The 22,526-nt window shown below is 43.4% G+C and overlaps 1 protein-coding gene across 5 annotated transcripts in view; it reads left to right on the top strand.

Annotated features, from left to right (window-relative positions):
• CWH43 (cell wall biogenesis 43 C-terminal homolog) overlaps positions 1-19,835 on the top strand; it is a 44,021-nt gene extending 24,186 nt beyond the window's left edge. For 4 of the 5 annotated variants that reach the window (XM_088660895.1, XM_088660896.1, XM_088660894.1 and 1 more), the window contains 11 exons: positions 892-980; positions 1,997-2,251; positions 2,892-3,017; positions 5,170-5,249; positions 6,433-6,538; positions 8,466-8,601; positions 9,450-9,599; positions 11,913-12,057; positions 16,665-16,726; positions 18,367-18,522; positions 19,518-19,835. In XM_088660895.1, coding sequence (XP_088517021.1) covers positions 892-980; positions 1,997-2,251; positions 2,892-3,017; positions 5,170-5,249; positions 6,433-6,538; positions 8,466-8,601; positions 9,450-9,599; positions 11,913-12,057; positions 16,665-16,726; positions 18,367-18,522; positions 19,518-19,605 — 1,393 coding nt within the window. In that variant the 3' untranslated portion in view covers positions 19,606-19,835. The remainder of the gene's footprint in view (positions 1-891; positions 981-1,996; positions 2,252-2,891; positions 3,018-5,169; positions 5,250-6,432; positions 6,539-8,465; positions 8,602-9,449; positions 9,600-11,912; positions 12,058-16,664; positions 16,727-18,366; positions 18,523-19,517) is intronic. The other variant, XR_015947852.1, reaches the window with a different exon arrangement.
• Positions 19,836-22,526: the final 2,691 nt, after the last annotated feature.

Genomic DNA, 22,526 nt, shown 5'->3' with positions numbered 1-22,526 from the left:
AGCATCTCCCCCCCCCCCATTCAGCCCAGACACTGAGGTCCAGCTGTGAGGGCCTTCTGACGGCTCCCTCACTGCGAGAAGTGAGGTTACAGGGAACCAGGCAGAGGGCCTTATTGGTAGTGGTGCCCACCCTGTGGAACACCCTCCCATCAGATGTCAAGGAAATAAACAACTACCTGACTTTTAGAAGACCTCTGAAGGCAGCTCTGTTTAGGGAAGTTTTTAATGTTTGATGTTTTATCGTGTTTTTAATATTTTGGTGGGAGCCACCCAGAGTGGCTGGGGAAACCCAGCCAGATGGGTGGGGTATAAATAATAAATTACTACTACTACTACTACTACTAGTACTACTAACACAGCCTTCGTAAGAGCTTCTGTGTGTCTCAGGAGCCCTATTCAGACAACAGAAAACTGTGCGGGCTGGACATGCATACTTGGAAAATAGGGTTATGTCCACTCCATTGGTTGCAGTTAAAAATCAATGTGAATATTGAATGCAATGGACCTGCCATCTCCCATCCTCAACCACAAATCCACAGACATGCCATGGACCACTTTGGTGAAGCTTGTGGACTGCTGGTAACATAAATGGTCTGCAGTCTAGCATACAGTTGAAAGAGGGGGCAAAACCTCAAACGCGGCTGTCAAATTGCACCTCCTTCCAGCTCCACCCTTGCTATAAAGTTAGGCACTGCTTGGTACAATAAAACTGACTCTGTAACTGACTGGGAAATAGTTAACCAGTCTATCCATAACAACTTGCTTGTCCAAATCCTCTTCAGATTCAGGCCAGAGGAAAACAAAGGAATAAAGTTTAGCTTGTGCCTTCTGTTTGAGTTGTTTCTTTCAAAAAATGCAATACCGTAATTCTCTGTTGTCTCATTTTTACAGAGGCGCCGTTCTGTTAGGGCTGGCTCATGGACTGATGCTGTCTTTCTGGCCTTGGTCTACCTGCGCCCTGTGTGGTTGGTGCCTTATAGGTAAGAACGAAACGTTCTGCAGTCCCTAAACCTCTTAAAGACATTTCATTAGTAGGAATGGGGAAAGGAGACATACGTTCTTCATTTGCTGAACTGTATAGACTTGGGGATCTAGCCCATGGTGAAATTCACAACGTGAGTTCATCTGAGAGTCATTTTAGGTGATATATGAATGAGCTAGTGTGGAATAGTTATTTCATTTTGATGTCGATACTCCACAGTAAGTGGTTTAAGGATCTATGCAATTTCTTCTCTATCCAGGGAGCTTTCATATACTGTCAGGTGGCAAGAAGTATGTATAAACAACGTTTATCATGTTAGGTGTCAGAACTCAAGCTTGCTTGGAAACTTGAATCCATAATCAGTTTACCATACTTGGGTAAGCTGATAATGTCCAGGCATCCCTGGGTGAAACCTTGATCCTCATCAATCCAGTTTCTGCCCTAGTAGTAGTTTCTATACTGAGATCATTTTAGTCATCACAGTGGTTACCGTTCATCTTGGACAATTCTACCTTCCTAGCTCTTCCTGACTTCTTAGCAGTTTTTCCAGTACATTGTATTACCAAATGCTGGGTCAACTGCTTCAGAATCTCTTTGGGTTCCAAGAGATAGCAATCCAACAGAAAGTATTTAAATAACTGGAGAACTATCAGACTGGTTTGAGGACATCATTGTTTACTCTGATCCCAGTTATACTAAGGTCTGTGATTGTTTTAATTCATGAGGATGTTTTATTATAATGAAGGGGATATTGCTACTGCGTTATATTTATAAAGGGGTTGTTTCCATGGGATTTTATGGTGCCATATTTATCATTGTGTGTTGTAGCCAACGTTAGTTCTAGTCAGAGCAGAACCATCAAAATTAATAGACATAACTAGCTTATGTTCTAGAGTACTAGACCTACTCTGAGTAGAACCTACAACCAAATGACAGTGGTGCCATATTGATCAGAATGATAATACATAGCAATGTTTTGTGACTTTGGCATCATTTTTTGTTGGTTTTTAATAGGTGCAGCAGGAGCAGCTGGTCTGCTTGGCTTACGAACGTGGTATGCAGCCATTGCTGGCGACCTCCTAGCTGTCTTTACAATGTGCGTGTGGCCTCGCATAACCGGATGCTTCGTTAGCTGTTTACATCCTGGGAAAGTCATGAGTACAGCCATGCTCATATTTGTGCTAGACACATTCTTCTGTGTGTGGTGCACAGCTTATAAATTTGTGCCCGGTGGAATCTATGCTAGAGAAAGCTCTCATATTCTTTTGGGTATGTTTGCCCTTCTTAGCCAAGAGACGTCATCAAATTTACTTGGTTTTGGTATATAAGGACTGTAAAATACAAGCGAGAATGGTTTCACAGTTCTTTCTGTACTTTGACAAAGTTGCAGCATGGAGTGCCCCTGTATACTCCATTGCATTCCATTCTCCCTCTATCCCTGGTTTTCTGCCCCCCCCAACCAAAAAAGATTCAGCATTCCATGACCACTGAACATGCTCATTCCTCATTTGACTGTTTTCTGACCCCCCCCCCAAGTATTATTATTATTATTATTATTATTACTTCTGCAAACGTTGAATTTCCTCTGAAGCCTGCTGATATCTTCCCTCCCCTTCCTGCCTCTCTGTGTGTGGTAATGTGATTTTGGCTACGAAAGCAAAGTTGGGATCAGCCAATGGGGACATTAGATTTGATGCTGGCTGTTCCAAATGCCCACCTTGTCCTGTTTATTGTGTTTGCTTAATGCATAAGTGATGAATTAGGGACCAGCTTTGCAAATTGCTAAACTCTTCACCTTCTATGTACTTAAAAGTTGGCTGACTGACAATATCGTATTGGAGTATTCTTGTGCAAGTTTCCCTTCCTGCTGGTCATAAAAAACCCCAAATCTGTTATATTTTGATTACAGGGTTCACCATGCTGTTTATTGTCATAGGCACACTAGTTGAATGCAGGAAGGATCTTCACTCTCTGTTTAGGGTAAAAAGTAGTGATAAACCATTCTTCCATGAAAGTGAAAAATACATCAAATTATGTAAGTATAACTTTGTTTCATTTCTGAAAAACTAATTGCCAGATAGTTCATTAAATGCACCAGGCTAGAGGGTTTGTTTGGGTGCCTCAGGCATAAACAAAGTGTTAGGTCACACCCGAGTTTAGATGATGCACTCAAGAATCCTGCCTAAAAAGTCATCTGTAACAACTGAATTATTGCCAAATTAGTGTCTTTGCAACATCACTGTATTGCTGAACATTGTTCATCAGTCCAAGAGTTCAGTGGATATGTTTGCAAGTTCTGACATACCACTTATCCATGAGATGAAACATATTTTCCCCATTACAATGTATCCCTTATCAGGAGGACTAAAGCTCCTAAGTTGGTCCAAAGGAGAACCAGGCTATGTCCATCCAAGGATGTTATCTTGCACAACAGGAAGCTCAGGTGCAATTTTTAAGTGTGTGTGTTGGTACAAGGGTGTCCACAGGTGAGGGGTTTAAATATTCTATCTCTGATTCCTAAACCATTGTTTCCCATCCACACCAGTTGGCAGTCCAGGATGGGAAGTTTTCACCTGGTGTGAGCGTGTCCCCATTTAATGTTTTCTCCAAAATGGACATGCGCAACCAATGCACACACTCTTTAAAAAAAGATCCCTGGGAAGTGGGCAAGAGCAAATGTTGCCAGCATATTTCACAAAGGATAAAGTGAAGGACTAGACACACAAATTAATAAGATGCCTCTTTGCAGATTTCCATAGGCCATCTAGATCTGTCACAGATTCCCTTTTCTTTTTTCTTTTTTCGAAAACACAAATTGGTCTTCAGTGACCTCCAAGACAAACCATTGTGCCCGGTTGAACTTAGTGTAATTCCAAGAAGTGGGTTGAGCGTACGGCTGCCATACATCTGGATTTTCCAGGAAAGCTCAACAACTTTCAGGATGCCCTGGTTTTTACTTTTTGAAATATGGCAAGTCTGCTCACCCGGCATTGCAGAAGAGCAGAGGCTCCATTGGGGCCCCAACGAGGGAATCATGGCTTCAGTGTCCCTTCAGTGCCCCTTCTTGAAAGGTGGTGTGAGCGTAAGCCTCCTCCACCTATCTGGAGCCGGATCCTGGCCTGCATCCTGGTTTGGTGAATGGGGATGCAGGCTTGGACACGGGCTGTGCCATGGGGCAGAGCCGATAGAGCGGGAAGGCTTCCCTTGGGTCCACTCCCATGCCACTCCCACAGCCCTCACTTGGGGCCTTACCTGCTTTTCCTTTGTCGGGTTTCCTTGCCCACTCACCCTTGGTTCAAGGTGATAGTCAAGGACTTTGTCGTGGCTATGGTGGTCACCAGTTTATGGGGCCAGGTAGGAATTTGTCCACCAGGCAAATTGGCTCCAACCCAGTGGTTTTGCCTACCTCACAGCAATTGCAACAACTGGGCTGGGCATTAGGGTAAACCTTTGTCTTGGATGGAGGGGAGGCTGTAGTCTCCACCTGCCCAGGGCAGTCTCGAGCAGGTCGCGCGCCCTGGTGCTGAGGGGCGGAGATCGCTCCGGTGCCCCCGCCCTCGCAGGGCGCAGCATGGTTTCCGTGTGGCTTCATTGCACGGCACCCTGCCTACTGGCCCGGTGCCCTGGCACACCGCGCCACCGGGGGTCTACCTAGAGCTGGCCCTGCACCTGCCCCTCCAAACCCTGGGGTACTCCATTAAGGGATCTGGGGGGGAGTGGTCATGTCCATGTGCCCCATGTGCCCCAAACAGCAGTCCCTGTGGGGGTTGCCCTATTTGATGTAAGTCTTAGGAACCCCTGCCTGGATTGACCTACGTGACAGTTCCGGTGGGCGGGCCGGAAGTATTTTGATTGCCCCATGCCCAAGCCAAACCTCTTTCATCTGTATTCAATAAAGTTGTGGCCTGTTTTGATCCAAACTGCTCAGTGGTCTTTTATTTATCTGGGTTGGGGACTGGGGAGTACGACGCCTGGACCTGCAACCCTACTTGAGCATGACAATATAAATGGCGAGTTAATGGAGAACACATAAAACTGCCTTTGTAAGAATTTGCCAGCTCAGTATACGGTAAATTGGGCACTATTCCTGACATGCTATTAATACTTGATATTTGTTGATTTCCCCCAAATGAATTTTTATTATGGCTCCCTTATACTAATATACACTCTGTTGATTTTTTTTCTAGCTCTGTGGCTGTTCGTTGGGGTAGGCCTGCTCGGATTAGGATTGCGATATAAAGCTTATGAGAAAAAATTAGGACATGGGGTGAGTCATTTGCTTACTTTTAATCCATTTAAATTTGATTTTATCTGTTTATTTTATTTTGACAGATTATATACTGCTTAATTTTTTAAAAAAACAAAACCTTCCAGCAGCACCTTAAAGACCAACTAAGAATTATTGCTTAATTTCAATAATCCCTAAGTGGTACATACACAACTCACTCATTTCAAACTGCAAAATCAGAATGAAATATCATTTATAATGCTTACATCTTCACATGCAAACACTAGTACAGAAAAAAAAATCTTTAAGGACGGATTCACAGTACTCAAAGTGTGTTGTGCTTTGATTATTATAAAGAATGATGACAATTCAAAGTTTCTGTAGGGCTCTAGCACTCAGCGCTTTTTGACGGAGCATGGTCACCAATTCAACTACAAAATGATAGACATACATGCAAAAGCCACAGCACCCACAACAAATCCTAGACTGGACCTAAATAAGAGTTACTGAAAATAATTTTAAATCAGATCATTCCCCTAGCCTATAGAGTGGTACCTCTGGTTAAGAACTTAATTCGTTCCGGAGGTCCGTTCTTAACCTGAAACTGTTCTTAACCTGAAGCACCACTTTAGCTAATGGGGCCTCCTGCTCCCGCTGCACCGCTGGAGCACGATTTCTGTTCTCATCCTGAAGCAAAGTTCTTAACCCGAGGTACTGGACTATTTCTGGGTTAGCGGAGTTTGTAACCTGAAGCATTTGTAACCTGAAGCGTTTGTAACCCGAGGTACCACTGTACTACTGTAGGCCATAATTTTGGAAGAAGTTATTTTTACAACTCCCCTATATTTTGTCCTTATGTATGATGTATGTATCATTATATACGGCACATTACCAGTTTTCACTAGCAAATAAGACAGATCCCTGTTTCAAAGAGCTTGTAGTGAGGAAGGCAATAGGGGAAGGAGATACAGGAGAAATGTATGCAGATGCAGTTACATGGACTTTGACTTGGATACATCTAGGGATGAGAACTGGGATTCTTTGTTTTGTCATGTGTTCCTTTATTTTCTCTATTTTGGGGCAAATATTACCGTATACGGATATTATACCAACCTCTGTAATCCTATCAGCCACTTTTGTATTGCTCGCCCACTAGTCAAAGAACGTGATTGTAAATGTAGTGAGATTAAACTTTTTGTTTCTCCTTCTGATTTATCTGTAGTCTCCAAAGAAAGACTTTTCAGTCCTGATTTGGCCATTCAGGTTTGGCTATGATAATGAAGGGTGGTCCAGCTTAGAGCGATCGGTCGTCCTTCTGAATCAAACAGGTACTTTCAACAAAATCATTTAGCTTGTGCGTTATGGCTCTCTTGTCTTCTGTGATAGACTCTTCCACCTGGGGCACATGGGTATAGAACCAAGGAATCAGAGCTTTGGGCTCTAGAATGGGAACAACCTTCAGTTCCGAGGCCAACTCCCAGCTGTCACAACAAGTGTCACATATTGTCAAAACCAGACTAGATCAGACTGTTTGCACCTCTATCTCACCAAGGCCAGTAGAGTAGAATGTGTGCTTTTATTTAAAATGCATCTCTGGGTTATTTGTGGGCATGGGCATAGGCAGGGGGGCAGGAGGGGGCAATTGCCCCCCCTAGAAGCAAAAGGCTGAGGGGCGCAGCGTGGCAGCCCCAGGCTCCCGCTCCCAGCGCGAAGCTCCAGAGGCGTGCGGGGAGCGTAAGCGGAGGAGCGCTAAGCGGGAGCGGGGAGCGTAAGCGGAGGAGGCAAACACAGGCTCGCGTTCCCCGCGCGCCTCTGGAGCTTCACGCCGGGAGCGGGAGCCTGGGGCCGCCTCCTTGGAAGAGCTGGGAGGCGCGGACCCAGGTAAGGACTGCAGCCCTCGGGAGCCCCGTCTGATGGGAGGGGAGGGCGTACATGTGACTCACGGAAGCTCTACATCACGCGAGCAGACGGTCTGTGTCCGCCTGGCAGCAGCACCACGTATGTATCTTGCCTCTGCAGCGGGAGGTGTGTGCGCGCGGGGCTGGAGGGGTTGGGGGGAACCTGGGGCCCAGATCCCGCCAGGTAGACGCGAGGGAAAGCTGCAGGGCAGCGGGGATGGCGGGCAGCGGAAGGCTCTCCTTCGCGGGCGGCGCCCACCTTCCCTCGTGCCTCCCTTGCGACTTCCAGGCGGCGGGGGGAATGGGAAGACCTGGGAGGCGCGGAGGAGGCAGCCACAGGCCCGCGTTCCCCGCGCACCTCTGAAGCTTCGCGCCGGGAGCGGAAGCCTGGGGCCGCCTCCTCGGAAGAGCTGGGAGGGCGCAGGCCACATAGCCCCACCCACATTCCCACTGTGGCCCCGCCCCTTGCCCCCCCTAATTTTGATCCTGGGTACGCCCCTGTTTGTGGGGCATAGGAATTCGTTCATTTTTCCCTTCAAAATATAGTCCGGTGCCCCACAAGGTCTGAGGGACAGTGGTCCCACCCCCTGGTGAAAAAGTTTGCTGACCCCTGTTAGCCCTTAATCTTAGTATCGCCCACTATGAGCAGCCCTCCAGGCAGAGGGTCTTTCCCATCGCCTGCCATCTGATCCTTTATAACTGGAATGGCGAAGCAGAAATAATGGCGCAAGTTATTTCACATTTGTTTGTCGACTGAAAGTATAGTCCATTGAGGAAGTTGAAGTGAGAGCTGCTGTTAGTGCAGTGGTGAGGAATGTGAGCTGGGAAATCAGTTTGTCAACTCTGCTTCTTAGGCAAGTTAGCCATAAAGCAAGCAATGTGGATAATACTGATCATCAGGGGTTGTTGTAATTATTATTTCAATAGTGCATGTGAACTGTCAGAAGTGCTATGCAAATGCTATAATTATTTTTGTTGTTAATTATGATTGCTATTATGTCATACCAATGTTGTGGGGGGAAAGAAACGTCATTCAGGTAAGCAACACAAGGAGACATAGATATTGTCTTTCACAAAAACCAGTATTGCTCCTGTGGAGTGAGAAGATGAGCTCATACTATTTCCCCCCCCCTTTGCAATACTAAAGCCTTTCACCAAAAGAGTCAATGAAACAATGCAGAGATGGCAGAACCAATAATATGCTTTGTTCTTTGTATTTTGACAGAAAAAATGGAAACGGTTGATGTTATGCGATTTGCTGTTTGCTTGCCTCTCTTTTCAAACAAAATAGAAATAAATAAATACTGAAGGTATATTAATATAGCTACACTTCTCAACCCATTGTTTTGTTTCCCAGGGGCAGACTTTATTACTATTGTGGAGAGTGACGCTTCTAAGCCATTCATTGGGAACAATGATCCAACCATGTGGTTGGGAGAGAAACTTGGTTTTTACACAGATTTTGGCCCAAGTACCCGAGATCATACTTGGGGGTGAGTGAACTGTATTTGATTACAGAGGTGCAATAGGTGATTAAAGAAATAGATATTTGATGCATTGTAATGAGAATGCTATTGTGTTTATATCAAGTGTGATATCAAGTTACATCATTTTTCTGGGTTTGTTTCTTTTCTTTCTTTTTTTGGATGCAGATACTTGTGAATTATGGCATTTCATAACATGCATCCATTATCCCATATCCCATAGGGGCATGTCCTGCATCCTGAACATGCCTTTAGCCAACTCTCAGTCCTCTACAGGTCTAGTTTGGATTTCGCCAAACCATAATTTAACATGACACGAAGCAGTCTCTGTGAATTCCATGCTTGCAAGATCCTTCCCACCCAGTCTCCTCCTCCAGTGTGGCTATGAGGAGATTGCAAGCTTTTGCTTCATACTTTGTTTAACCACAGCTTCTCATTTTATCCAAGCTGCAGTCTTGGTATTAAATTAGGTGAGATATGGGAAACATGTACCTTGAATTCTCATCTACAACTTCCTAGAATGATGATATGGAAGTGAAAGAGGAATTTGTTGGCTTACGTGATTTCCCTGCCATGCCATAGAACATTATCTGTTTCTGCACCTAAAGCCACAGCATCCCATAATTCTCACCCTTATCTTTTATTGAATCCTGCACAGGCTTTCAACCCTATTTAGTTATGAGATGATTACCCCAGTTTCCTGAGTCAGGCTCTTTTGCCCTGTTCTCCCGTCCTAGCTCATTAAGTCTCTTACCCAGTGGTGATACCTTGGACCACTGAACTGCAGGTGCTGGTTTTAGTTTGCATTGTACTTTGGAACTAGCTGTGTTCAATAATTTTACTTTAATGTAACGCAGGATGATGGTACTGTCAAGATACCCAGTCGTGAAGTCCAGACACCACCTTCTCCCTTCTCCTGAGGGAGAGATAGCACCAGCCATCTCCATGACTGTGAACTTCACAGGGAAACTGGTGGATTTTGTGGTTGCTCATTTTGGAAATGAAGAGTATGTATGAAAATTGCTTGCGTGAACAGAAAATAAGCCAACTATTTAAGATAATACAATTATTATTATTATTATTATTCCATCCACATCTGAAAAAAAATACTGATAACGGTAATGGATGGATGTCATCCAGTACTGAAGATTAGAATGAACCGGAGTCATGTTCTTTTGAGGAGTTTTAAAAAAGAAAATTTATTTGGCTTTACAAATTAGTGTTTACGTTCAAAGTCATATATAAAAAACAAATAAACAAGATTCTTTCTGGGTGGCTTCCAACCAAATATTAAAAACACAATACAGCATTAAACATTAAAAATTTCCCTAAACAGGGCTGCCTTCAGATGTCTTTTAAAAGTAAGATAGTTGCTTATTTCCTTGACATCTGGTGGGAGGGCGTTCCACAGGGCAGGCGCCACTACCGAGAAGGCCCTCTGCCTGGATCCGTGTAACCTCACTTCTCTCAGTGAGGGAACCACCAGAAGGCCCTCAGCCCTGGACCTCAGTGTCTGGGCTGAACGATGGGGGTGGAGGCGCTCCTTCAGGTACCGTATATAGCACTGAGGCTGTTTACCTCTACCCACTTCCCTCCACCCCTCCATGGGTTCTTTACTTAACCTTTTCTACTGCATATCATCAGTCACTCCTATTTTTCAGTTGTCCATTGTATCCAAAGTCTTTGTTACATTACAAGAGTTGTTTTAAACCTGCTAAAGAGTTCAAATGTTTACAGTGGTCTTCCAAATATAATATAAATTTTCCCCGTTCTTTGTTGAAATTTTGATCTTCCTAATTTCTGATTTTCCCAGTCATTTCCGCCATTTCTGCATAGTCTAACAGTTTAATCTGCCATTCTGCTCTGGTAGGGACCTTGTTGTCTTTCCAGCTCTGTGCTACCAGCATTCTGGCGACTGTCGTTGCGTGTTATTTTGAGTACTGTAGTTGATTTAAAAATGATAGTGAAAGTAGGGAGAGCAGACTAAAAACAGAAGGTCTTGTGGAACTCAGGTTGGCTCTGTGTTTTGTAGAGCCATAGGACTGGTCGATACAAGCACATACAGTACATCAGTTAATATCTCATCAGAACAAGATGAGGAGCAGTTGCATTTGTGAACTGAGTTAATTGAGAAGTGCTTTTGGTGGTATTAAATATATGTAGTGTTATAAGTGTGGTGGCTCCGGCACATGTGCAAACCCATCACTTTTAGATGGAATGGTATGGAATAGAAATTCCTTTCCTTTCACTTTGCTCACTGACTAGGCCAAGAAGATTAATATTCTTTTTTTAAAATGCTTTATATACACCATGTCCAATTTAGCGTCTTATGAAAAACATAGCCTGACAGTGTTTATGATTGTGCTACAGACCAAAAAAAGGGCAAAAGTAACCTTATTGGTCAGTAAGGAAGAATCCAAAATCCACTTCAGGACAATATTTATTGGGCCAGGCAAAATGTTACAAAAATGTTTACAAGCTTTGAGTTCTCCGGAATGCTTACTAATCAAGCTAGATGGTAAGCAAACCAAGGGTGGGAACGGGAAAAGTACTTGGCTGATTGTTATGTACAGTACTAAGATTGGATCCTAGACCAATTGGCAAGTAGGATCCTAGAATGCAATAACTGATTGGCTTGCAGCAGCAGCCCAATCGGACCCCAGGACTCAGGAGGAAGCTAACCAGCCTACTGTATTAGGCTGGTAGGATCATAGAATGCAACAACTGATTGGCCTGCAGTAGCAGCCCAATCAGGCTCCAGGAGGGAAGCAGAATCACCCAATCAGACGGGACTCATTGTGTAAAGAATGTATATAAAAGCCTGAGGTTTTGGGGGAAATTCAATCACTGTTTTACAAGCTGCAATAAAGAGCATGAAATCACTGTAGGACTGTATATTTCACTGATATTGGAGCCCTGGAGTTTGCATTTAGTTTCAGTCTTTAATGGTGTTTGCTCATGATTAAAATGGTGGGGTGCTGGATGGGAGACGACTTGGACTCAAATGTGTGCTCAGCCATATAGACCATGTCTTGGGCATGCTGCTAGTTCTCAGCCTAACCAACCTCACATGGCTGCTGTGAAGATAAAATGGGGTAACTACATATATGCCCCCTTGAACATTTTTGAGAATGGGTAGGTCACAAATGTGATCAGAAACAAATATAATGAATTGCATTTGTTTGCAGAAATATTTGCGATTCCCCGTCACTCTCCCTAGAAATTGCAATTTCCCTAGAAAGATGAATTGTATCTTATGATTGCAATTCTTGCCATTGCCATTTCCTTTGAATAAGAATTGTATCTTATTTTTCCCCCAGAGAAGACTCAGATAGAAAGCTTCAAGCAATAGCTGTTTCTAATTTATTGAAGATGAGCTCTAACCAGGTTGTGTTTCTAGGATACATCACTTCAGCTCCTGGTTCCAGAGATTACTTACAAATAATTGAAAATGGCAACGTTAAGGTATTACAGTTATGACCCTAAATCATTTTTTTTAAATACAAGCAATACAATTTGGTGGCCTGGGTACATATTTATGCATAATAGTAAATTAAAATGAAACTGTGCATGAATTGGTTTTAAAAAAGCATGGTCAGAATCTTAATGTGCAAAAAGCACTGTGTGGACAATTACCCAGCTGGATAGCAGAGTGCTTATAAGAACAATGAAAAGAAATACACAGTAAATGGAAGACTGAAATGAAAGCCATTAGAACAAATCATCTCCTAAACCCAATTTCATCCAGCTCATCTCCTCTCTCACCTAACCACAAACAAAATCCCTACGCTCCATAGCGGCTGTTCCATCATAGCTGCCAAGTTCTCCCTTTTTTTAAGGGAAATTCCCTTATGCTGAATAGGCTTCCTCGCGAGAAAAGGGAAAACTTGGCAGCTATGTGTTCCATGCTCCCTTCAGCTCTCCCACTTATTTAACATTCAAAACTCCAAGCACTCTCCTTTTCCCTCCAAAAACAAACATTTGTTGTTGTTGTTTAGTCGTTTAGTCGTGTCCGACTCTTCGTGACCCCATGGACCATAGCACACCAGGCACTCCTGTCTTGCACTGCCTCCCGCAGTTTGGTCAAACTCATGTTCGTAGCTTCGAGAACACTGTCCAGCCATCTTGTCCTCTGTCGTCCCCTTCTCCTAGTGCCCTCAATCTTTCCCAACATCAGGGTCTTTTCCAAGGATTCTTCTCTTCTCATGAGGTGGCCAAAGTATTGGAGCCTCAGCTTCACGATCTGTCCTTCCAGGGAGCACTCAGGGCTGATTTCCTTAAGAATGGATAGGTTTGATCTTCTAGCAGTCCATGGGACTCTCAAGAGTCTCCTCCAGCACCATAATTCAAAAGCATCAATGCTTCGGTGATCAGCCTTCTTTATGGTCCAGCTCTCACTTCCATACATCACTACTGGGAAAACCATAGCTTTAACTATACGGACCTTTGTCGGCAAGGTGATGTCTCTGCTTTTTAAGATGCTGTCTAGGTTTGTCATTGCTTTTCTCCCAAGAAGCAGGCGTCTTTTAATTTCGTGACTGCTGTCACCATCTGCAGTGATCAAGGAGCCCAAGAAAGTAAAATCTCTCACTGCCTCCATTTCTTCCCCTTCTATTTGCCAGGTGGTGATGGGACCAGTGGCCATGATCTTGGTTTTTTTGATGTTGAGCTTCAGACCATATTTTGCGCTCTCCTCTTTCACCCTCATTAAAAGGTTCTTTAATTCCTCCTCGCTTTCTGCCATCAAGGTTGTGTCATCTGCATATCTGAGGTTGTTGATATTTCTTCCGGCAATCTTAATTCCGGCTTGGGATTCATCTAGTCCAGCCTTTCGCATGATGAATTCTGCATATAAGTTAAATAAGCAGGGAGACAATATACAACCTGGTCGTACTCCTTTCCCAATTTTGAACCAATCAGTTGTTCCATATCCAGTTCTAACTGTAGCTTCTTGTCCCACATAGAGATTTCTCAGGAGACAGATGAGGTGATCAGGCACTCCCATTTCTTTAAGAACTTGCCATAGTTTGCTGTGGTCGACACAGTCAAAGGCTTTTGCATAGTCAATGAAGCAGAAGTAGACGTTTTTCTGGAACTCTCTAGCTTTCTCCATAATCCAGCGCATGTTTGCTATTTGGTCTCTGGTTCCTCTGCCCTTTCGAAATCCAGCTTGCACTTCTGGGAGTTCTCGATCCACTTACTGCCTAAGCCTGCCTTGTAGAATTTTAAGCATAACCTTGCTAGCGTGTGAAATGAGCGCAATTGTGCGGTAGTTTGAGCATTCTTTGGCACTGCCCTTCTTTGGAATTGGGATGTAGACTGATCTTCTCCAATCCTCTGGCCATTGCTGAGTTTTCCAAACTTGCTGGCATATTGGGTGTAGCACCTTAACAGCATCATCTTTTAAAATTTTAAATAGTTCAGCTGGAATATCATCACTTCCACTGGCCTTGTTATTAACAGTGCTTTCTAAGGCCCATTTGACTTCACTCTCCAAGATGTCTGGCTCAAGGTCAGCAACCACACTACCTGGGGTGTACGAGACCTCCATATCTTTCTGGTATAATTCCTCTGTGTATTCTTGCCACCTCTTCTTGATGTCTTCTGCTTCTGTTAGGTCCTTACCACTTTTGTCCTTGATTATGGTAATCTTTGTACGAAATGTTCCTTTCATATCTCCAATTTTCTTGAACAGATCTCTGGTTTTCCCCATTCTATTGTTTTCCTCTATTTCTTTGCATTGCTCATTTAAGAAGACCCTCTTGTCTCTCCTTGCTGTTTTTTGGAAATCTGCATTCAGTTTCCTGTATCTTTCCCTATCTCCCTTGCATTTTGCTTGCCTCCTCTCCTCCGCTATTTGTAAGGCCTCGCTGGACAGCCATTTTGCTTTCTTGCATTTCCTTTTCCTTGGGATGGTTTTCGTTGCTGCCTCCTGTATAATGTTACGAGCCTCCATCCATAGTTCTTCAGGCACTCTGTCCACCAAATCTAAATCCTTAAACCTGTTCCTCACTTCCACTGTGTATTCATAAGGGATTTGATTCAGATTGTATCTTACTGGCCCAGTGGTTTTTCCTACTTTCTTCAGTTTAAGCTGGAATTTTGCTATAAGAAGCTGATGATCTGAGTTACAGTCAGCTCCAGGTCTTGTTTTTGCTGACTGTATAGAGCTTCTCCATCTTTGGCTGCAGAGAATATAATCAATCTGATTTTGATGCTGCCCATTTGGTGATATCCATGTGTAGAGTCGCCTCTTGTGTTGTTGGAAGAGAGTGTTTGTGATGACCAGCTTGTTCTCTTGACAGAACTCTATTAGCCTTTGCCCTGCTTCATTTTGAACTCCAAGGCCAAACTTGCCAGTTGTTCCTTTTATCTCTTGATTCCCTACTTTAGCATTCCAATCCCCTGTAATGAGAAGAACATCCTTCTTTGGTGTCATTTCTAGAAGTTGTTGTAGGTCTTCATAGAATTGGTCAATTTCACTTTCTTCAGCACCGGTAGTTGGTGCATAAACTTGGATTACTGTGATGTTAAAAGGTCTGCCTTGGATTCGTATCGAGATCATTCTGTCATTTTTGAGATTGCATCCCATTACAGCTTTTGTCACTCTTTTGTTGACTATGAGGGCCACTCCATTTCTTCTACAGGATTCTTGCCCACAGTAGTAGATATGATAGTCACCCGAACTGAATTCGCCCATTCCCTTCCATTTTAGTTCACTGATGCCCAGGATGTCGATATTTATTCTTGTCATCTCATTTTTGACCACATCCAGCTTACCTCCACTCATGGTTCTTACATTCCAGGTTCCTATGCAATATTTTTCTTTACAGCATCGGACTTTCCTTTCGCTTCCAGGCATATCCGCAACTGAGCGTCCTTTCGGCTTTGGCCCAGCCGCTTCATCAGCTCTGAATCTACTTGTACTTGTCCTCCGCTCTTCCTCAGTAGCATGTTGGACGCCTTCCGACCTGAGGGGCTCATCTTCCAGCGTCATAACTTTTATATGCCTGTTGTCTTTGTCCATGGAGTTTTCTTGGCAGGGATACTGGAGTGGCTTGCCAGTTCCTTCTCCAGGTGGATCACGTTTAGTCAAAACTCTCCACTATGACCTGTCCATCTTGGGTGGCCCTGCATGACATAGCTCATAGCTTCTCTGAGTTATTCAAGCCCCTTCGCCACGACAAGGCATTGATCCATGAAGGGGGGGAAAAAAACATAGTTCACTACATATTTAAAGACCAAGCCTTTATAAGTAGGATTGGTCTATATTGTTTTTCTTCCCCACCCCTTCTGCATATTCTTAAGCAGCCCAAGGCACATGCTTCTGGTTCACATGCTTCTGGTTTTTCCATAGGTATGTCAGAAGTCCATAAAAGTCCCCTGCTTACTCACTTACTGTACTTACAGTTACAAACACTCAACCACATCCATATTTCCTTCCAGGTTAACAAGCTGAGGTGTCGGCAAAGAAGCATTCAGGCTTAGAGCATCCTTAACTACTGTTTACAACACCTCTCCTCTCATGTGAGAGGTTTCAACTAATCACTCATCAATTCTTGCTTCTGTCATTTAGCCCTTTTGAAATATCATCTGATACTAGAGCCATATTATAGATCAACTTTTGTTCTGACTGCTTATGCAATGCTCTGTCAACCAATTTCTCCAGGGGCCCAATGTTCACTATCTAAGTTCCCCCCACTGCACCCTCAATCTCTCAGTATTCCATGCCCCTGAGTTCCTATGGGGCTATTTTTATTATTATTTAAGCATCTGCAAACATTGGGGTTACTAAGAGTCTGCTGATATCTCTCTCTTGTATGTGGATGCTGTGATTATAGCTAGGATAGCATGAGCACAGGAAGACTCGCATCAATCTTAGAATGATTTGCACAATCCCCACAGGCTAATATTTTAAAATAAAATAGTTCAATACCAGTAGTTATTCTGGTTTTGCAAATTCTAGCTTCAGTTTGATCATCTGAAGCATATAACCACAGTGACTTTGTTTGCATCTGCTAAAACTTTGTTCACGAATCATTTCCCCTTGCATTTGTTTTACTGCTGCTTAGGATATTGACAACACAGATCAAGATAGATGGTGCAGCTATATAATGTATCGTGGATTAATAAGGTACATTAAATAGATACTTTGATTATTTGCCTACAGACCCTCACTCTCTTCTTGTCTCATACACCCAGCTGCCATTTTATGTGCTGTGCATGCATGTATCATGGCTCTGTATTTTCGCGCGACCAGTTTGAGAGGAAGGTTTTGTATCATCAGACTGTGACACAGGGTGTGTTCGCATTAAAAGGTAAAGGTAAAGGACCCCTGGACGGTTAAGTCCATTCAAAGATGACTGTGGGGTGCAGATCTCATCTTGCTTACCACTTTACAGAAAATGAAAATTGTCCTCCTCTTCCAGCTGCTCAGCATCAGTACCGCTTTAATTCATTTCTGTTTGTGTACACACTGGGGTGGGGGCGTTGATGGGTTGGGGATAGATTTACTCTATGCAAGGGTGTTCAAACCTTGACTAGAGATGAATTCGGAAGGTGTGGAGCTGGTTTGAGAAACCATGCACCAGACAGTAGTATCTCATAATAAGGTACAGGAGGCACATGTCTTTTGGATAGCATTGTGTGAACATGCATTAAGAACACAGTACAGTCGTACCTTGGATGTCGGAACACCTTGCGACTTGAACGTTTTGGCTCCTGAACTTCGCAAACCCAGAAGTGAGAGTTCTGGTTTGCGAATGTTCTTTGGAAGCCGAACGTACGACATGGCTTCCGTGGCTTCCAGTTGAGTGCAGGAAGCTCCTGCAGCCACAGAAGCCGCACCTTGGTTTTTGAAAGTCAAACGGACTTCTGGAATGGATTCCGTTCAAAAACCAAGGTACAACTGTACTGGAAACACAGTGAGTGCACAGCAAATGGGAATGTCTCCATCTCTTTAACCTTTTCCTATAGAAATGAATGATTACCATTCATTTGTATTTGTTCAAAGTGGATGCAACTTTCTTAAAATTGTATTAATTTTGTTTGCAGGTCAAATTATTCCTTACTGGTGCAAACTGAGCCCTTATCTACAATATAAATTTAAAGCAGTATCATACCATTTTAAACAGTCATAGCTTCCCCCAAAGAATCCTGGGAACAGTAGTTTGTTAAGAGTGCTGAGACTTGTCAGGAGACTCCTATTCCCCCCTTTGAGCTACAATTGCCAGAGTGGTTAACCATCAGTCCCTCTTCCCATGGAACTCTGGGAATTGTAGCTCTGTGAAAGGAATGGGAGTCAGCACCCTCAACAAACTACTATTCCCATTATTATTTGGTAAGAAGGGAACCATGGCTGTTTAAAGTGGTGTGATACCACTTTAAAGTATAGCATAGATGGGGCCTGAGTTGTGCTTTTAGAGCAGCTATTTGTATAATGGGTCAGTGTGTCCGGCTGTTAACCAGGCGATTTATATTGTGGTTCAAGCTCGCCCAAGAACTGCTATGGGCATGATTCCTGCATTGCAGGGGGTTGGACTAGATGACCCTTTGTGGTCTCTTCCAACTCCACAATTCCACTATTTTTTATTCTATTAATAGGTTGAGAAGCTGTTAATTAGGTGCAACTAGATACCGAAACCTGCCATTTATATTATAGGATGGCAAACAATCACAAAGGCTAGAAACTATTTGGAAATCTTGAATGAGTAAAAAATAAAAATGAATGAGATGTTTCACTTCGCTGAAAAAAATTATTTGCATTTATGGCAGATTGGGCTATGCTCGAATTTCTCATGCTCATCTGAGTGATTCTGAACTTCAAATGGCAAAATTTAGAATCCCAGATGATCCAGATAATTATATTGACAATGACAAACTCACCATTGACCCCAGTGAAGTATCAAAGGAAACACATTTTGCCACAAGGTTAGTGCATTTAAATTAAAATGTGCCGCAGCGTTTCCAAGTGGGTGGCTTTGAAATTGCCATCAGTTTTGTGAACGTGAAATATGGGAATCAGTAAGTTTAGCAGCCTGTACCTATGACTTGCAGTAAAGAGATTCCTTTCGTGATTTTTTTTTTTTTTTGATAATCGCTCTCTCAGAGAATGAATTCAACTGGCGAGCGTGGGCAGGATTGTAGCCAATATGGGGCCCCTGAGAAACAAGAGTCAGCATATTTACTTTGCCAAAGATATATATCTACATATATAAAAATGTAAAAATCGTGAAACTGCATGTTCCACTTTTCTCCGTAACCGCTTGACCGATTGTCCTGAAATTTTGACACAATGATCCAGGCCACTCCCTGAGCATTGTTGGAAAAGAAAATCCCTCAAACCTCACACCTGGGCAGATGTATACTGTACCTGTTTTCCACCAAGTCAAACAGCGCCCTCAAGTGGCGTTATTCCCTCAGCTCCTCCTCCTACACCCCCTCCCTTCCTGTGAAATCTACACCACACCCACAAACCAAATAATGACATCATCAACCAAGCAACTGAAACCACCAAGGAAACCCCACCTCCGCCACGAGATCCTGTAAAACAGGGGGACTCTGAGGCTCAGGGGGATCTGAAGGGGGGCTATTACCCTCCATTTGACAGACTAACGCACAGCAACGCGTGCAGGGCCAGCTAATTCTGAATGAAATCAAAGAAACATGTAGCACAACTATATGCATGTTTAGTCAGAAGTAAGTCTCAGTGAATTCAGTGGGGCTTAGTTCTACCAGTATGTGTCCAAAGGCAGAAGGAAACCTGTGTACTGGGGCAGTGAGGGAGGAAAGTAAAATTAAATAACCTAATTTCAATTTTTTCTACCCTGATATTACTAATTACATATTTATGCTATAAAGCTGCACAATTAGGGAAGGAGTAAGATGCTTATACAATGAACGTCTCACACATTATTTTTGTACAGGTTTGGATGCTATCAAGATGGGCACAATTATGAGATGAACCATCGTTTTCACATGAGCACGCCAAAGTACTTTAAGCAAGCTAGCTAGAAGAATGACACACCAACAGGTTAGCAAACGGAGGACACCCACTGCACTGTGAAAACCAATGACTTAGGACTGATCCATATTCATGGACTTAAACCAAATGGACCGTCCTTGCCTTGCACAAGAGAAAAAAAAGTAAACCATGTGAAATAAGCAACATGTGTAAATGTGTGTAATTCAGGCCACAGCATCCAGCTTTTCACAGTATACAATTTGGTTTGATTTGCAGCAAATGTGTGTTGTTTTGTGTGTCTGTCTGTTTGTGTTCAATGCCACAACTAACTACTTAATGCATTCAGAAAAGTAGAGTTTGCTTTTGAAAATGGTGAATTTCCTATACTGTACCTTACAGTGGTACCTCGGTTTACAAACTTAATCCGTTTTGGAAGTCCATTCTTAAACCAAAACTGTTTTTAAACCGATGTGTGCTTTCCCTAATGACGCCTCCCACCACCGGTGCCCTTCCACCGTTCAGATTATTTTCTTAGACTGAAGTAAAGTTATCAAACCGGGACACTATTTCCGGTTTTGTGGAGTTTGTAAACCGGACTGTTCTTAAACCGAGGTACTGTACCACTGTACACTGTATTCAATTTGTTGCCAGGCTGGCCTTTAGTGCAATGCATCTGTTTGTCCTCTAGGGGCCAAGTACTGTATATACCGTATCACAAGTATGGTCCTCTAATGAATAGTGGAGACAATGCATCTCTGTGCTGCTTAGAAACTTGCTTCATACTTTGAAAGCTAGGTCATAGTAAGCCTCTCGTTTCCTAGGAGTGAGTGCAAGTGGGGCCAGCTCTCTTAATAACTCCCTACTGTAAATTGTACAGTATCATAGCTGCCAAGTTATCCCTTTTTTAAAGGGATTTTCCCTTATGCTGAATAGGCTTCCTCGCGAGAAAAGGGAAAACTTGGCAGCTATGTACAGTATATATACTGTGTTGCCTATTTTACTCTGTTTATGCTTGTTAAAGCATGGAATTGGTGCTATGGCATGCAAATTCAAAACATCTTCTGAAGCTTCTCCTGCTGGCAACGGTCATCTGGAAATTGGTTCCCAAACTCAACTATTCAGTCACTCTTGAGTCCCTCTCCTAAAATGGCATTTTCTGTCCCAGTACAGCCACTGTAGCTAGTGTCAGGATGTCCTACTCTTGAGTAGAACCTTAGTAGAGACACATGCCCGGCTGGCATGTTCTCTCCCTCCTGGTAGATCATTCAGGACCTTCATAAGCTTTCTCCAGCCTTGTTTTGTTTTGAAATTGCCAGCACATTTTACCTTTGTGAGAGTCAGAAGGTAAAGCTGCAATTATTTGTTACACTAATAACCTTATTCACATGCTTTCAGACATAAAACATAAAGAGAACCAGAAATTATTTCAGAGAGATAATGAATAATGAGAAAAATATTAAAACAAAGGACTGAGGCATAATATTTTACACTGTGTTTTATCAAAAGCTAGTTTTATTATGGAACTTATAAATCTATATGTTGGCACTAAGGCCCAAGACCAGAAACAATAGTGCTTAACTGTTGTGCTACTTATAATTATTTGTTCCTATTTGCAAGTGCATTAACAAAAATTAGTGTGTAGCAGCAGTGAAGAGTTAGCAGAAATGAAATATATTTCCATGAAATACACATGGAAAGGACCGCATGTCTGGAGTTTTTTTGCCTGATAAAGGCCATACTCATGAAACCAAATATCTTCTTATGTCTTTTGTCAGGCCCTTTATTCCATATGCTGAAACATATGTCTTCCCATTAGGATAAAGCAAATGCAGTTACTGCAAATTTCTTTAGCTGTTCAATATAGCTGATAAGCGATTCACGTCACTTTTTAAAATACTGCAAACACGCACGCAATAACAGAGTTTGACGTACTAGAAATCACTCAGACGGGTTGAGTTGAAGAAGCTAAGCAACTGTGGGTGTGACCTTTCTTTGTGCATAGGCTGCAAATGGCCTGCTTTTATCCCTGGCGAAAGGTTCTGTGAATTTTGAAAGCTTGTTTAATCGTACTCGGAGTGAAGTTGGTCTAATAAAGGCACTGTGTGTGTGTGTGTGTACACACACACACACTGCATGGTGCAGTGTTCCTTTCATCAGTGTTTCAATGGCAAACGCCATGAGTGCCATCTGCAGGCCATGTAGCACTGTCCCTTGACATTCACGCACGACACTTGGGATTGTTACTGTCTATTTTCCTTTCCTTTCTTAAGCCTGTTGTTGTTGTTGTTATCAACAACAGTGCTTTTTCTGGGGGGATGCAGGGGTACACATACCCCTAAACATTTGTGAATCTAAGTTTGGCCTCATTGAGGGGCAGTATTTCAATATGAGGGGGGAAATGAGAGTACCCCTAAACATTTTTTAAGAAAAAAAGCACTGATTATTCTTAGAAAAAGTATGCAATCCAAAATGTTTTTGTTTTGTTTTTTAAAAGGCTTTATAAGGGTTCAAGCCCTTTATCCACATTCATATGCAGCACCTCTTCTTATTCCAAAGCGCCCATCCATCCTCAACCATGACAGCCAGAAGCTGTTCCCCAAACTCCCCATGCCATCCATGGCTCGCGTTCCACTCCGCTCAGCCAATCAATTCGCGACGTAGGCGCCGCCTGTGGGCCCGTGCCGCCCAATCAGAACCGGAGGCTCGTCCTCCGCACTTCTCCAGGGGCGGCGGCGGCGGCCCAATAGTAGCAGAGAGGCGGGCACGGGTCTTTTTGCAGACACGTCGGCCAATGGAGAGGCGCGGCGGCCGGGGTTGGGCGGAGCCGTCGGGGGGCGCAACGCCGGGCCAGGCCCGAGTGGCAAGCGGGTCGGCCCATCGGCACGGCGTCGGCGGTCGTGAACGAGGAGAACGCGAGCCAATGGGGTGTGGGCGTGGGCGGGGCGAGAGGGCGGGGCCTCTTGCCTTCGGG

This window comes from Zootoca vivipara, chromosome Z1 (assembly GCF_965207765.1).
Source record: "Zootoca vivipara chromosome Z1, rZooViv2.hap1.1, whole genome shotgun sequence".
Taxonomy (NCBI): Eukaryota; Metazoa; Chordata; class Lepidosauria; order Squamata; family Lacertidae; genus Zootoca; species Zootoca vivipara.
This window is presented reverse-complemented; position numbering and strand designations above follow the sequence as displayed.